General features: G+C 44.0%; 1 protein-coding gene across 1 annotated transcript; it reads right to left on the bottom strand.

The window, feature by feature from the left end:
• Positions 1-4662: 4662 nt before the first annotated feature.
• Positions 4663-15994, bottom strand: OAS1 (2'-5'-oligoadenylate synthetase 1). The gene is made up of 6 exons (XM_025474021.3): positions 15717-15994; positions 13404-13692; positions 10930-11114; positions 7264-7496; positions 6290-6443; positions 4663-5172 (listed from the first exon to the last, which is right to left on the bottom strand). Exons 1-6 carry the CDS (start codon positions 15894-15896, stop codon positions 5014-5016), a joined length of 1200 nt encoding a protein of 399 aa, XP_025329806.3. The 5' UTR covers positions 15897-15994; the 3' UTR covers positions 4663-5013.
• Between the last annotated feature and the right edge of the window lie 1273 nt (positions 15995-17267).

The following is a 17267-nucleotide window of genomic DNA, read 5'->3' as shown; positions in this document are numbered from 1 at the left end:
TGAACCAAATGCTACAAAATACAATTAAAGAAAACATACTGAGTACAATAACATAGAAACAAATATGTAAGAATAACATGACCCAGGAAATAAGAGATCTATGCAGTGAAAAATTATAATAGTTACAGTGTCATTAAAAAAAATTAAAAGTAGTGAAAAGAAACTCCAAATTCACGGATGGAGGTTCTCACTAGAACATTGATGTTGTTCTTCCTAAACTAATTTATGTAATTCCAATCTAATGCCTCCCCATAATTTGGGTGGAACTTCATTCATTGAGTGTAAAATTAACATAAAAATAAAGAGGGCCTAGAGAAGCCAGGGCTTTTCCCCCCTCTAATGCAAGATTTATTTGTTATTATTTTTTAATAGACAATAATTTCCAGGAGGCTCTCAGGTAGATTTACACAAGTTAATTGCTTTCACTGTTGGAAGCAGAATAATTAGGATATATATATTTGGTTAGAAAAAGGGAAAAAAGGTATTGAACTTAGATTCCAACTACTGATTCCAATTTGGATTACTTTTTAATTACAGTGTATTTAACATACAGTGTTATATTAATTTCAGGGGTACCATATAGTGATTCAATAATACTGTATAATTATATTATAATATTAATTATAATATTATATATTATACTCAGCACTCATCCTGATAGGTGTACTCTTGATTCTCTTTGCCTATTTCACCCAACCCCCCACAGCCATCCTGTCTGGTGACCTCCTGTTTGTTCTTTTAAGAGTCTGTTTTTTGGTTTGTCTCTTTTTTCCTTTGTTTGTTTTGCTTCTTAATTTCCATATAGGAGTGAAATCATATGGTATTTCTCTTTCTCTGACTGACTTATTTCACTTAGCATTATATCCTCTAGATCCAACCATGTTGTGGCAAATGGCAAGATTTCATTTTTTTATGGCTGGGTAATATTCCATTGTATATATAGACCACACCTTCTTTATCCATTCATCAGTCAATGGACACTTGCACTGCTTCCATAATTTAGCTATTGTAAATAGTGCTGCAATACACACAGAGATGCATGTATCTTTCCGAATTTAGTGTTTTTGTATTCTTTGGGTAAATACCCAGTAGTGGAATTGCTGGAGTGGTAATTTTATCTTTAATTTTTTTGAGGAACATCCATACTATTTTCCACAGTGAGAAGCCAGGGGTTTTGATAAAAAGAGAACAGAGTTTTCTACAAGATACTAATAATTATAACAAGGCTATAATCATTAATACAAGGTAGCAGTATCTCAAGGATACAAAAATAGACCAATGGAACAGAATAGAGACTCACACATAGATGAGCTAGGGGTGTATATCGGAGGTGACCTCGTGGGGCTGTGGGGAAAGGGTTGTCTCTCCAATAAAAGGGATAATTGGGCATCCAGATGGAAGGACTAGAACTTAGTCCTATCTCATACCATTTAAAAATAAATGCCTTTTGTTGCTTGTGTTTTGGTATCATATCTATGAAACCATTGCCAAATCCAATGTCATGAAGACTTTCCCCTATGCTTTCTTCCAGGAGTTTTGCAGCCTGGGGTCTTTTAAGTCTTTAGTCCATTTTGAGTTGCTTTTTGTGTGTATGGTGTAAGATAAGAGTCTAATTTCATTCTTTTGCATGTGAGCATTCAAATTTTCCATTGCTATTTATTGAAAAGCTATCCCTTCCCCCCTGTGTACTCCTGGCAACTTGCTGAAGATCAGTTGACTGTGTATGTGAAGCACAGGCAACGCAAGCAAAAATAGGCAAGTGGGACTCCATCACACTGAAAAGCTTCCACAAAGAAAGTGAAGCAATCAGTGGAATAATAAGGCAACCTATGGAAAAGGAGAAAATATTTGCAAACCATAAATCATAAGGACGTAATTTGCAAAATAATGAGGTGCTTATTGCTTTTGTCAATAGCAAAAAGACTAATGTAACCTAATTTAAAACTGGCCTAGGGACTCCAACGACATTTCTCCAAAGAAGACACACAAATAGCCAACAAGAGTATGAAATGATGCTCACCCTCACTAACCATCAGGGAACCGCAAATCAAAACCATAAGCTATCACTTCACACCTATTAGAATGGCTATTACCAAGAAAACAAAAGACACAGGTGTTGGTGAGGATGTGGGGAAACTGGAACCCATGTGCACCGTTGGTGGGAATGCAAGATGGTACAGCCATTACAGAAAAGTATGGGAGGTTCCCCCCAAATAAAAACAGTACTATTGTATGATTGACGTGGCTTTTCAATTAAACTACTGATGACTGTAACATTGCTTATAATCATGAAACACTCTCAGAAGACAACACAAGTGGATTATCCTCTTTATTTATTATGGTGTAATGATGTAGCTGTTATATGTGATATCAAAATTTCCTAGTCAGCCTAGAGTGATAACTAGATAAAGGTGACAAAGCAGGTAACAAAACTCGTTCAACTGAGTTGAATCCCATTTTATTTATTTATTCATTCATTCACTCATTTTAAGATATTTTATTTATTTATTCATGAGAGACACACAGAGAGAGGCAGAGACAGAAGCAAGCTCCCTGAGGGAAGCTGGATGTGAGACTTGATCCCCCACCCCAGAATCACACCCTGAGCCTCCGAAGACAGACGCTTAACCACTGAGCCACCCAGGCGTCCCAAATCCCATTTTTATAAAAACACCATAAACACGAGGAGACAGGGAGAGTCTGAGAAAAGGCTGAAGAGAGGCCCCAAATTTTAACAGGTTGGAGGGAGGGACTGTGGAACGTTTATTTTTATTTATTTATTTTTTTAAATGATGTCTTATAACCAAGTAATGTCTAGAAGGAAGAAGTTCAAACTCCCAGATCCCCAGGCACAGTAAGCAGTGCCCACCACACGGGGAAGCACCAGGGTCGTTCATGAGGCAGAGAACGAAGGGAGAACATGGAAGAGCCTTTGTCATAGTTTCGGCAGGCAAGTCAAGGCAGACAGGCTTTGGATAGGCTGGTTTGAATGATTTTGGTGGCATCTGGAGGATAGGGGCCATCCCGAGTTGTCTGGTACCTGGCCTGGGGCAAGTTGACAGGTGGATGGTGGTCCAGGGTTTGAGTGTGGAAGCCCACAGAGGAGGTGGTTCAGAGTCTGGGCTCTGGGTTGGTTGGTTTGCATATGAAAGGTGAGCTCACCGCTGAGTTGTTGGCTATCTCTAGGGATTAGCTACCCTGGGAGGGGCAGTGTCTCCAGGATCTGCAAGACCCCAGAAGTCAAAATATCAGAAAATATAGAAAAAGAAAGGTTTGACTAGTTCAGAAGCACCAGTAGGAATGAGGTTGGAGCAGAGGGTGGCGAGGCGGAGTGGGGTGAGGGTAGCGGGGAGACATAGTGAGATGGTAGCTTCTTCTCGGTGCCCACCGTGTAGTCAAGGACACTGGCTGAGAAGAGCATGAGATTCAGAGCAAGGACTAGGGTTCAAGTTCAGACTCTGTCTCTCACTTGCCTGGTGACCCTGGGCAAGTTCCCTGACCTCAGTCTATTATTATGGCAACAGCAATAAAACCCATCTCACAGGGATGCTGCAGACTTAAAAGGAGGAAATTGGGACACAGACAAGATCAAGACTTGGTCAGCCACTCGAGGTGACCGGCAACTCAGGCAACAAAAGCACGCTTGTGACTTCTTCTGTGAGCACTTCTGCCCGGGATGGGGGTGGGGATTAATATTTCAGAGCCTTGTAAATGAAAAGCTGTTTCTTGGTACCAAGGATGAGACAGAGTGACAACATCTATGGGTCTAGCATATTCTTTAATCCAGTGATTCACCTTCTGGGGCAGAGCTGTGGAATGTATGGAAATAGAATGTGTATCACATGTGTAATTTTACATTTCTAGGAGCCGCATGAAAAAGTGAAAAGAAACAGAGAAGTCCTTTTGATATGACTCAGTATCTCAATGAATTTTGTCATTTCAACATGCAATCAATATAAAAAATTACCAGTTATCAAGAATGTGACATTCTTGGGGAACCTGGGTGGCTCAGTTGGTGAAGCCTCTGCCTTCAGCTCAGGTCATGATCCCAGGGTCCTGGGATTTAGCCCCTCATCAGACTTACTGATCAGCGAGAAGTCTGCTTCTCTCACTCCCTCTGCCACTGCCCCCTGCTTGTGTTTGCTCTCTCTCTCAAATAAATGAATAAATAATCTTTTTTTTTTTAAGTGACATTCTTCCTCTTTCTGGTGTGTGTGGTAAGTCTCTGAAACTTCATTTGTGTTTTACATCCCACCAGGCACATTTCAATTTGGACCAGCTGCATTTCCAATGCTCAGGAAACCACGTGTGACTCGAGGCTACGGCATCAGATGGGGCAGTTCTGAAAGTTTTCATATATATATAATCAGAAATGTAGACAGAGGAGGAATCAAAGATGCTGGTCTTAGGATTATTTGTAATTGAAATTTAGGAGGATCCAAAACGAGTCAATATTAAAAGTCAGTCCACACAAATGTCAATCCAGGAGGCAGGGATTTTTGTCTGTTTCCTTGGCTGCTGTGTTCCCAGCGCCCAGAACAATGCCTGGAACACAGTAGGTACTCAGTATATATTTCTAGTTGAATCTATTCGTGTACACACACGTAACACGTGGATATACTTCTTGGCTATGTGACTTGCAGGTAATAAACTCCCATCACATGGTATTTGCTATTCTTTTTATTGTTGTTGATGATTGTTGGGACTATAACCCTCCCATTAGGAACACAGAAGAAGGTTAAGGCTCTCTGATTGTGTCTCCGTGATTATTGTCAGAGAACAGGCTGGAGCAGGGTAGGGCTACAGGGAAACGTTATCTCTGAGAGGAGAAAGAGCATAGACTAGGGGAAGAGGGGGCAGGGGACCTGCATTCTGGCCTGAGGTCTGGCATCAGCTAGCCCTTGGGGTCAGAGCAGTCTTCTGCCCCTTGGATCAAGGGAACCCTCCCGAACACCAAACGAAGGGGCTGGCCTGGATGATTCCAGAGCTCTTTCCCCTAAAGGGCACAGGCATTCAGAGGATGGTACACATCCAGTTTTCTTCCTGCTGGGGAATGGACTGTGTCATGCCTGTGTTGGGGCTCCCAGAGGATACAGGGCGCCATCCATAATCATGGTATGAATATGTCCTGTGTTCACACGTTATCCAATTGTCCTCATAGTCTTCTTCGAGCTGAAAAGGTAAAGCACATGATCACATCAGAGAATCGATCCTTCCACCTTGGCACTGGGTCTCAGTGAGCATATATAGCAGATACCGTGTGGCATGCTACCTGGATCCCCCTTGAGGAAGGACGAATAAGTCTCAGCTGCTGGGGAGATGGTCAGCAGGTAGATGTCAGAGGTCAGCCTTTAGAGGCAGCTCGACTACAGAAAGCCTCACGTTCAAGACTATACCTTTTTCTGAGTTGCCCACATTTGGTGACTGATCCATGTGGCGAGTCTAAAGGCCTGACCACACCAGATTGCAGCAGGGCAACTCTGAAGGCCATTGGAGCTCCAGAGGGGTGGGCTAAGACTGTCACTGCTGCACCCCACTGCCCCAAGTGTGGCACAGGAAAAGTTGAGCGTTGTCATTAGAGTCCATCGACTTTGGATCCCAGCTCTACCACTACCTAGCTAAGTGTCATTGAGCAGGTGACTTCATCTCTCTGAGCCTCCTTTGCTCCTCTGTAAGATGGGAGTAGCTAACACACTTCAAAGGGTATGGTGATGATTTAATAAGATAATGTAGCATTTAGGACAGAACCTGAGTCCAAAGCAAATATTCAATACATGGTGGCTGTTATTGTTCATTATTATTATTCATAAAGGAATGAGCCCACCAGGCTGTGGAAACAACTGCCTCTGGCCAGGGTAATGTAAACTAAAGAATGAACTCCGGAGAAGGGGTATGCAAATCCTAGGAACTCTCTGAATGTGTCCCAGATGACTGAAATTATGAAACATATCCTGAAACTCAATGAATATGTAACTTCTGGCAAGGAGCAATTTTTTTTGGATAGAATGTTTCTTTGGAAAAACAGAGGTCACTTGACCTCTCTAAGCCTGTTTCCTCACCTGTGACACGGGGAGGGGAGAACGGGCCTGTCTCAAAGGACATGATGTGAGGATGGAGACAAGACAAAACATGCAAAATGCTCCACACAGGACTTAGAACATAATAGGAGGTCAGCACACCTTAGATAATGACCACAATTTTTGCTGTTATGTTAGAATGCATTAGTCTCACATGCCCCACGCTGTGTAGAGGGGTTAGGGGATTACATCAAGGAGGAAGCAGGTTTTACCAGCACGTCCCAGGAGCCCACTGGAGACCCATCCCGTTTCTTAAAGCATGGGTAACTCAGCCAGACTCTGGCCTCCTGTGCCAGCCGCTGCCAGCCATATGTGTCTCTACCAGCCACGTTTCCCGTCGGGTCAGCAGGGTCCAGAATCACAGGCCTGGAGAGTAACAGTCAGAAAGGGACAGGTGAGGAACTAGGGCTGTGTTGGGGAATCCACATGCTCCCAGCAGTGCCAAACAGGAGCCTGGCACAGGCTGGGACTTAGGACAGGAACAGGGTGCTGTTCCCTGGGGCGTGTCCTGAGTGCCCTGCCCCGTGGTGGGTGGTGGGTGGTGGGCACGAGGAGAAAAAGCCTTGCATTTGGGTCTGACAGAGCTGTGTTCAAATTTTACCTCTGCCCTTTATTAGTGGTTTGACCTTGGGCAGGTCACTTGACCTCACTAAGTCTGTTTCCTCACCTGTGATATGGGTAGAGTAAACAGGTCTGTCTCAAAGGACATGATGTAAGGATGGAGACAAGACAAAACATGCGAAATGCTTTACACAGAACTTGGAACATAATGAGAGGTCAGTACACGTCGGCTATAATGACCATAATTTTTGCTATTGTATTAGAATGCATCAGTCTTACAGCAAACTCTTAATTCCTGGGAGCAATTATGATTATTGCTCTAGCTGTTGTCATTTTAGTTCAAATTTTGGCTATTTCACTCATTTTCTGTTACTGTTAAGACAAGCTCCTTATCCCTCAGAACCTCAGTTTACCCATCTGTACGGTGGCTATGGCATGCCTACCTCACAGGGTTCGAGGTTATTGTTTAAATCAGATGGGAGTAGTAAAATGCTCAACACAATGGCTAACCATAGAAGGTGACCAGCAAATGAAGAGTCTTCCCACTTCCTTCATTTCCAAGGTACCATAGCTATATCCAGGGGCTCATTTACGTGGCGAGTTAACTCATGCGGAGATAGAGTACCTGGGTTTTGCAAGCTGCCTCATCAGGTATTGTTTGATAATCGGGGTTTCAAAGTTGTAATACTTTGTCCAGTGGATGCAAAGCTGCTGGTAGTTCAGGACTAATTTCAAGACGGTCTGAAATCCCTGAGCTGTGATGAATTCTGTTTGGTGGTTTCCACGCTCCCAGGCATAGACTGTCAGGAGCTCCAGGGCATACTGTGGTGGCAGGGGCTTCCCAAGCTTCTGCTTACACTGAGAGTAGGAAAAATAATCAGAAACATGCAATTGTCCAGCTAGGTTGTAAAGCACATTTCCTAAAGGCCAAATCCAGCCTGCCATCTGCTTTTGTAAATAAAATTTCCCTGGAGCAAAGCTACATCCATTCATTCACATGTAGTCTATGGCTGCTTTCATGCTATGGAGTTGTGTAGTTGTGACAGAGATCATGTGGCCCACAAGGTCTAAAGTATTTCCTACCTAGGACATTATGGAAACATTTTACTGACTCCTGGTTAAGAGCTTGGGCTCTAGATTCTGAGTGATGTGGGTTTGAGTCCTAACTCCACCAGTGTCCATTCTGGAAAGACAACTTAGACTCTTAGAGCCTCATTTTTACTTACCTGCCAGGTGAGTGGTCATAATAGCACCAAGCTCATAAGGATACTGTGAAAATTAATCAAGAGGAAGAACTCATAGTGTTCCTAAGAGCCAAACGAAATTCCCTTTGGAGTAAGATATAAAACCCAAAGCTTCAAATGATTTCACAAATAGTTTTCAAATACCATGACCAGGACATAAATAACTAGGCACACAAGGAAACAAGATACCAAGAGTAATAACCAGCAGAAAAAGTGAAAATAGTAATATCCACAAAAGTTTAAATATTGAAGGATCAGTAAGAGACTTCAAAATAACTGGAAACATTATGTTTACAGAAATAAAAGAAGAGCTTGACCTAGAGGAAATTAGAAGCCATGCAAAGTAATTTAGCATATTTGAAAAATAATAAAATAGAAATTGTAGAACAAAAAATTACAATAACTATAATTAATAACTGCAAATTAAACGCTGTTAAGGGAAAGCTAGTGAATTGGAAACTGTTAGAATAAACTATTCATAATAAAGCACGGAGAGACAGAAAGATGGAAAATATGGAAGAGAATGTAAAGATAATGGAAGATAGACTGAGGTCTAACATGCATTTAATTGGAGTTTCAGGAGGCAAGGAAAAGAGAGAGACAATGTTTTAGGAAAATGGCTGAGAGTTTCCCAAACTGATGAGAGACATCCATTCACAGATTCAGGAAGGACCCAGTGAACTTCAAGTAGGACAAGTTAAAAAAAGGAATCATCATTAAGAACCTCAGATTGAGGGGCACCTGGGTGGCTCAGTTGGTTGAGCATCAGCCTTCAGTTTGGGTCGTGGTCCCAGGGTCCTGGGATTGAACCCTGAGTTGGACTCCCTGCTCTATGGGGAGCCTGCTTCTCCCTCTCTGCCATTCCTCTCACTTGTGCTCTCTGGCTCTCTCTCTCCCTCTCTGTGTCAAATAAATAAAATCTTTTAAAAAAGACACCTCAGACTGAAATGAAACAAAATCAAAGAGAAAAATATAAATGCAGCCAGAGGAATAAGATTACCTACAAAGGAGCCACAGTTAGCCTGACAAATGACTTTTCACTAGTGACCCCAGAAGATGGAGTAATATATTCCATGTGCTGAAATGGCCGCCAATCGGGCAAAAATGCCTATTAACAATGAAGGTAAAATCAAGACATTTTCAGGCAAACAAAAACTAAGAGTTCATTATCAGAAGACTCTCACCAAAATAAATCTTCTGGGACATACTTCTCAAAGAAGGAATGTGATCTCAGGAGGAAGATTAGAGACGTAGGAAGGAGTGAATGGTGAAGAACATGGCAAATATGCAGATAGATAAAATGATTTCATTTTATCCCACTGGTATGGGAAATAATAGTAATGTTTTGTACACTTGAAAATATAGGGACTTGAAAGACACAGCAAAGTGGCATGTAAGTTGGACGTAGTGTTTGTTGGTGATGGTGAGTGGAGTTAAAGTATGGTGAGATTCCTGTATTGTTTTATGGGAAAGAAGAGAGAGGGAGAGGGGAAGGGGAGGAGGGGCGGGGGGGGGTTTGTTAGGAGGGCCAGAGACAATTCCTTGTCATGCTGGACTATCTTCCTCATTGTAAAACAACTAGTATTCCTGGCTTCTTTCCACTAATTGTCAGTAGCATCCTTGCCCTTGATCACCATGGTTACCAAAAATGTCCTCATGAATTTTCAATGTCCTTGGGAACAGTGTTCATTTGTCAAGGACCACTTTTTGTAAGTTCTAAAATGCTCAGGCTCCATGATCAAATTTCCTCAAACAGCAAACTAAGATGTCTAGCAAACAACGGATTGTCTTGCTTTGCCTTAAAGATTATTTTTAAAGCAGGAAGATTATTCTTAATTACTTTTTTCCATTCGTTAAGTCATCCAAAAACATACATGTATATTATAAAATGGATATTATATGTTAGGCAAACTCTTAAGTCAGAAAACCCAAAGTCAAGTTTTTGTTCTGCTGCTTATTAGCTGAAAGAGCCATCTCACTCTTACTCTCTTTCTGTAATATAGGTTTGATGATACCTCCCTTACTCAGCTCACAGAATCACCACAAATATTAAATAAGATATAGGATATTAGGAAGTAAGCAGAAATGCATATCAAGAACTGCAAAAGGTGAAATATTATGAGCCTGGCACAAGCTAAGCACATAACACATGTCTACTTTATTACATGTGCTCCAGGAGTAGTTCAAAGAAAGCACATTTATTAGGACCAGCTATGCTGGGCACCACATTTTGTGGTTTACTCCTGCTATGCCATGTTACTCTTTGCAAATGAGAAAACAGGGAGCAGAGGGAGGTTTGAGGTCAGACAGCCAGGAAGTGCACAGAAGTGTATGTGTGCACACTTAATGCGCATTTATGTGTGGCATTCATTAATTTACTCAGCGATTACTTATTGAGCATCTATTATGCGCCAGGCATTGTTCTAGGTTCTGGAGATACAGCAGTGAATAAAACATACAAGTCCCTTCCTTCATGCACATTTTTAGGGAGGAGATAGACAATCCCACAGGCTTGAGTAGAGCTTCCCTCTTGGAGGAACTTCAAGGAAGGCAGCATGGACTGAAGGGCTGAGAGAGGGTTTTCAGAGATGTCAAGGGCAGACCCTGGGAAACTTGTATGATGACTGGGTCCAGGGTGAGAGTGACGGAGGTGGTGACAATTGGATATATTTTAGATACGGGATCAACATCACTTGTCAAGTGGTTGAATAGAGCTGTGTGTGCAAAACAGGCCAGAGTAACTGGAAGCATGGAGTTGTCATTTCCGGAGATGAGAGGGACCAGGAGGAATGAGACACCTTGGGTCCACTGGCACCTGTCCCAGGCCCTTGGCCTCCCCTTCTTTTCCTCCTGCTCCTGCCCCTCCCGCTGCTCCTCCTTCTCTACTCCACACACAACCCTTCCCCTCCCTTTCCTCTCCCCCTCCCCATCTCCTCCTTCTCCCCTTTGCATACCTTGCTCTTCGACTTCCCGCCCTCCCACCCTCTATTCTCTACACTCCCTCCTCTCCCTCCTCCTTCTCTGCTCCCCAGGCGGGAAGAACGTACCTTTTGGTACCAGTGCTTGACGAGGCGAATGAGACTCTTCACCTTGGTTGGACGCTGCCTCAGGAAGTCTCGCTGCAGCTCCGTGAAGCAGGTGGAGAACTCGCCTTCTGTCCCCCGGTTCTCACACTCTTGGATTAGCTTGATGTAGACTTCAGGGTTGGGTCTGTGGTTATTGGTCCACTGACCTGTTAGGGACAAATCCGTAACTTTAAGATGTCGCCCTTCTCTGAGGTTCCTCCAGTGGTGCTGGGGAGACAAGCTTGCTGGCCGTGGGAGCTCAGCAGAAGGGGCCACAGGCCCAGAGCCAGGTGCCCCGAAGTCCATTGCAGCCTTTCCTTCTCCTAGCTTTCCTGCTGTCACCCCGTCCAGGTTGCCATCACTGCTCTCTCCCACCAGGCCTAGATAGCAGCCTCCTCAACGGTTGCCCCACAGCCCATTCTCGACCCAGCACCCAGAGAGGCCTTTCAAAACCTGATCACCCTGCTTCTGGCTTCCCACAACATCTGAAATAAAATCCAGAGTTCCCACAGTGGCCTGTGAAATTTGATGTGATCTGTCTCCTGCCGCCTCTCCCATCTCGCCTCCTACCTTGCTCCCTGGCCTTTTTTCTCTTCTTAAATATGTCAAGTTCATACCTGTCTCAGGGTCTTAGCACTTGCTATTTCCTCTTCCTGGAATACCCAGATCTTCCCATGGCTGGCTCCTTCTCTTCCTTTGGGCCTCTGCTCAGATGTCACCTGCTCAGGGGGCCCTGTCTCATCACTCTGTCTGAAGAAGCCCTCCATCCTCCATCACTCCCCATTGTATCACCCTGTTAGATTTTTGTCACATCAGGTAGCAATCCATTTATCTTGTTTCTGTACTCATTGTCAGGCTCCGGGGCAGAGGTGCCTTGCTTGGGTCATTCATGGCCATAGAGGAGTGCCTGGTACACAGTAGATGGCTCAGTGGATCACCTGTGCTTATTATTGTTGATTGAATGTCTCCATCCTCTGGTTTCACCTCTCTTCCTGTTTTTTTTTTTTTTAAGATTTTATTTATTTATTCATGAAAGACAGAGAGAGAGAGAGGCAGAGACACAGGCAGAGGGAGAAGCAGGCTCCATGCACCGGGAGCCCGATGTGGGATTCGATCCCGGGTCTCCAGGATCACGCCCTGGGCCAAAAGCAGGCGCCAAACCACTGCGCCACCCAGGGATCCCTTCACCTCTCTTCCTATCTATTTTCCCTACTATGCTTGGGCCATCTTCCTAAAACATAAATATGACCATGCTACTTCCTTGCTTAAAACCTTTCCACAGCCCTCCATTGTGTTCAGGAGAAGTCCATGACCAAGGTTACAGACTTCTGCAGAATCAGCTCTCCTGGCTCACTTTCTGCTTACTCCCTCTTCATCCCCCCTACCCTCTTCCTCTGGCTCCACCTTCATCCCCTCATCATCAGCCTCTTGCAGGTCCAGCACATCCTGATCTTTTCTTATCTCTGGCCTCTGCTTGTGCTGTTCCCTCTGCCTGGCATGTCCTTCCACCCCTTCTCTCTCCCCGTCTTATTTTTTTGTAGCCAATGAAAGTAATGCCAGCACCCAACACTGGACATGGCAACAAGAAAGGATTCCCAAACTTTCTCATTTCTTGGTGCTTTGGATTTTCGGTATTATCTTACAGGTCCCCTAGGCAATCCCCCCCCAACCCCCCCCCCCCACAAAACCTCAAAACAACATCAACAACAAACAACACCAAAAAACCAGTTCGGTATATGTAGTTCAGTTTGTACAACTGAATAGCAGTAGTTTGTGTGGTGTCCAACAGATGTCATGGTGTTTCCCTCAAAAATTTAATATCTAAACTATTTCATGTGCCCCTGTGAGTTATTTCACTGTGGCATCCTGGGGTGCCCCGGTGCATAGTTGGGGAACTCACATTTTTGAACACCTACTATGTGCCAGGCCCTGTACAAGAGCTTCATGTAGATGATCATTTAATACTTTGGAGAATGATCCAGGCATGGTTTAACCAGTTTTCCTAATGTGGACATCAAGCCTCTGAGAGGTGATGCTTCTCATCCAAATGTTTCTTCAGATTATCTATAGATTCCAACCCTCAGCATAAATTTAGTGAAGTCTCCTCATGTTTGGGGTGAAAGATGTAATTCACATATTGACTCTATGCCAGATCTCCACTGCTTCATTTTTGGAAAGATGAAATCCCCACCCTTTGCCACAGTAGAACCAGCAAACCCAACAGGTGTTGCATAAGAAATGTCTTGCCTCCAAATCGTGCCAATTTGCTGTTTCATGATGCTCCTGTGGCCAGTTGTGACCTCATTCATTCTAAGATCTCCTCCCCACTTTGAAGGCATGCTTCATCTTAGTTAAGACTCTCCAACTACGGGAAATTCATGCTCAGAAACATGAAAAAAGAAAGAAACCCCAACACAGGACAAGGCCTGAAAGCCCTTGTGTCTGTGAATGCTCACCCAGGACGTCAAAGGCAGGCAGCACATCAAACTCCACCCCCTCACCAAGCTGGGGGGACTTGAGGACAAAGCTGAGGGCGCGGGGCTTCTCCCACTGCAGACTCTGGACCTCAAAGTACACTTCAAATGTTTCTTCTCTTTGACAGGCTTCCAGCTGCCTCTTAATTTCCCAAATGAACTGTCCTCGTTTCTCGAGCTGCTCCTGAAAACTCTTGAGATTGTTAAGAAAGACCACAAGGTCGGCATCTGATCGGCCTCTGAGGGTCGTGCCTTTGCCTGAAGAGCCACCCTAAAACAGATGAGCAAAATGAGAACTGACAGTCATTGAGAAGAGCCTCCCTAAATAAAATGATGAGGATGATCACTAACATTCTTGAACCTTACTTGGCCTCTGTGCTGAGGGCATCACCGGTCTAACTTCCGTAATGCTCATAGGATCCTATGACCCCCATACTCTTGTTATCAGCTCCCACTTTACAGATGTTATCAGCCCTAAGTGCTCAGAGAGGTGATACAGCCGCCCTGCCACACAGTGGGAACTGCAGTTTGAACCCTGGCTGACTGGTTCTAGGCTCTGCGCTCTTTACTCTTATATATGATTATACACCATAGACTGGCCCATGCTGGGCGGTTTACATGCTGGTCATATAATCTGTACATCTCTATCAGGCACTGGGAATTATTGGGGAGGAAAAAGAAGCACAGAGAAGTGAAATGACTTGGTCAAAGTTTCACAGCCAGCTGGTGCTATTTGCTTTCCAAAGTAATACCATTAACCAGCCCATGATACCTTAGAAATGGTGAGTCCCCATTGTGGATGGGGGAAAAAGGGATCCCTCATGCACTGTTGATGGGAATGGAAATTGGTGCAGCCACTGTGAAAGACAGTATGGAGCATCCTCAAAAAATTAAAAATAGAGCTACTGTATGATCCAGTCATTCCACTATTGGGTATTTACCCAAAGAAAATGAAAACACTAATTTGAAAAGATACAGGCAATCCTGTGTTTATTACAGTATTATTTGCAATAGCCAAGATATGGAAGCAGCCCAAGTGTCCATCCACAGATGAATGGATAAAGATGTGCTGTGCACACACACACACACACACACACACACACCATATGATATTATTCAGCCATAAGAAAAATGAAATCTTGCCATTTGCAACAACATGGATGGATCCAGAAGATATAAAGCTAAGTGAAATAAGTCAGACAGAGACAAATACCGTATTATTTCACTCATACATGGAATCTAAAAAATAAAAAAAAACCCAAAACAACAGACTCAAATAGAGAGAAAAAACAACGGTTGCTAGAGGGGATTTGGGTACAGGGATGAGTTACATAAAAAAAGGGATTAAGAAGTTCAAATTTCCAGTTTTAAAATAAGTCACAGGGATGAAAAGTATAGCACAGGGAATATAGTCAATAATACTGTAATAACGCTGTGTGGGGACAGGTGATGATAATATTTATCATGAAGAGCACTGAGTAATGTGCAGAATTGTCGAATCGATACATTGTATACCTCAAACTAATATCACACTAAGAAAAAGGAATGCTAGTTTATCAAGGGAGTTGAAAAGCCCAGTAGCGGGCAGCCCGGGTGGCTCAGCGGTTTAGCGCCACCTTTGGCCCAGGGCATGATCCTGGAGACCTGGGATCGAGTCCCATGTCAGACTCCCTGCATGGAGCCTGCTTCTCTCTCTGTCTCATAAATAAACAAATAAAATCTTAAAAGAAAGAAAAGCCCAGCAGCATGGAGACAGCTGGCACCAGACGCCCTTTCAGCAATGTCTGGCTCTGTTTTTGTGGTGTATATATTTTATGGGAGGTGGCACAGACAGCTTTCCAGCTACACAAAATCATTGGAATGATGTTTAGCTGTTGTTGGCTGGAGAGTGGCTCTGGAAGCCTTTATGTCAGAAAAACACAAAAACATGCCCCCAGAACATAAAGTCTTAATGGCTCATAATTCTGCAGAAGCTGTTTGAGTCCCCAGCCTGGCCATTCATTGGCAAATTGTTTACTACGAGAGCCGGCCTCTGTTTTTCTACCTCTGAAATGGACGTGGCCGAGGATGGTGGCTCATAAACTTCAGCCAGGGCACTGATTTAAAAGTTGCAGATCGAGAGCCTCCCCTCAAAATCTTTTCTAACAAAGCTCTGGTTATATTTTCTTGGTATGGATGTGTCAGAAACCACCAGCCCCAAAAAGCTTACTTAACCTTTTGCTCCCTCTCTCTGTCTCTGTGGGAACTCTTGCCCATCCATCCACCCCCTCCCCCGCCAGGGAGGCTTGGGCTCACCTTGACAACTTTAGACACCCGCACAGGGTGGGCTGCACCTTGGAAACATCTCTCTTTCAGGAAAGTGGAGATGATGTGAATGGCTTCTTTGACCTGCCTGCGGAACTGTGTGTCTGGCAGGAGATAGTTTTCGATGAACCTGTCCAGATCCTTGGCGGGGGTGTCTTTGAGCTCGGGCATGCTTCTCAGGACAGGGGCAGGAGAGCCGGTGGCTGCAGAACTGGCAGCTTGGAACAGCTGTCTGGTCTGTCTTCCTGTCTTGAGTCAGTTAGTTTCGTTTCCCTGGAAGGGAGGAGCTTAGCATGGCTAACATTCCTCTGAGCCTGAAACTGCCTCTGCCCTGCCAGCTCTGTCCAGAACTTACTATCTATCCTCTTGCCCTTTATGTAGCAGCCTAGGACATCAGACTTGTTTCCACTGGACTCTGAAACTGTTGCTTTTTTTTTTTTTTTTAAGATTTTATTTATTTATTTGAGAGTGAGACCTAGTGGGTACAAACTGGGCTGGGAGAGGCAGAGAGAGAGAGAGAAGGAGAAGGAGAGGGAGAGGGAGAGAGAGACTCCCTGCTGAGCAGGGAGCCCAGGGGTGGATCCCAGGACCCAGTGATCAGGACCTGATCGGATGGCAGATGCTTAACCCCCCCGAGGCACCCAGGTGCCCCTGAAACTATTGATTTTTTAACCAGTGTTAGTATCTCACCCAGAAGAAATTGTCATTAAAAACTCATTTGGGGATCCCTGGGTGGCGCAGCGGTTTGGCGCCTGCCTTTGGCCCAGGGCGCGATCCTGGAGACCCGGGATCGGATCCCACGTCGGGCTCCCGGTGCATGGAGCCTGCTTCTCCCTCTGCCTGTGTCTCTGCCTCTCTCTCTCTCTCTCTCTCTGTGACTATCATGAATAAATAAATAAAATCTTTAAAAAAAAAAAATAAAAATAAAAAAAACTCATTTGAAATTTCCTGCTTTGTTTTTTTGTTGTTGTTGTTGTTCCTGACAAAATTGTTTTATAGTCTCCTATGATCTTATGCACACTGTAAAATGGAAAAGAAGTCAGAAAAATCAGGAAGCAGAAAGACAGCCTGAAAAAAAAAAAAAAAAGAAAGAAAGACAGCCTGTAATCCTAAAACCCAAAGATGCCCACTATAAACACTTTGGTATAGATCTTTTCAGATATTTTTCTAGGTTAATACACACACACGCACATGTGCAAAGTTCTGTCTTTTTTTAAAACGGAAGTAACATCATGCTATATAGATTTTTCCTTTTGACTAATAGGCTTTATTTCATACAGCAGTTTTAGGTTTACAGAAAAAGTGAACAGAAAGAACAGAGCTCCTGTAACAGCACCCCAACCGCTCTGACGGGCTAACTTGCTTCAAGCCTCTGCCCTCCTTGCTTGCGGACCTAAGTCCCTAGGTCTGTAGCAGAACCGACTTGCCCTGAGAGTTGCACACCACTGGTCTCCAGGAGTGAAAGAACAAACTTTCCCAGAAGATAAGGCTTGACCACATTCAAAAACAGCTGCTACGATGCCAGCAAGCCTGTTCAGGGTC

This window comes from Canis lupus, chromosome 26, assembly GCF_003254725.2.
Source record: "Canis lupus dingo isolate Sandy chromosome 26, ASM325472v2, whole genome shotgun sequence".
Classification (NCBI taxonomy): Eukaryota; Metazoa; Chordata; class Mammalia; order Carnivora; family Canidae; genus Canis; species Canis lupus.
This window is presented reverse-complemented; position numbering and strand designations above follow the sequence as displayed.

Bases quoted from the DNA above. Each gene is read 5' to 3' on its own strand.
- OAS1 (XM_025474021.3), bottom strand. From the start codon at position 15,896: ATGCCCGAGCTCAAAGACACCCCCGCCAAGGATCTGGACAGGTTCATC. The intron at 6,444-7,263 runs GTACTCTATCTC...GTTACTCTCCAG, and splicing joins AGGCAGCTTGCAAAACCCAG to GCCTGTGATTCTGGACCCTG. The intron at 5,173-6,289 runs GTAAAACCTGCT...TTACCTTTTCAG, and splicing joins TGGGCTCCTGGGACGTGCTG to CTCGAAGAAGACTATGAGGA.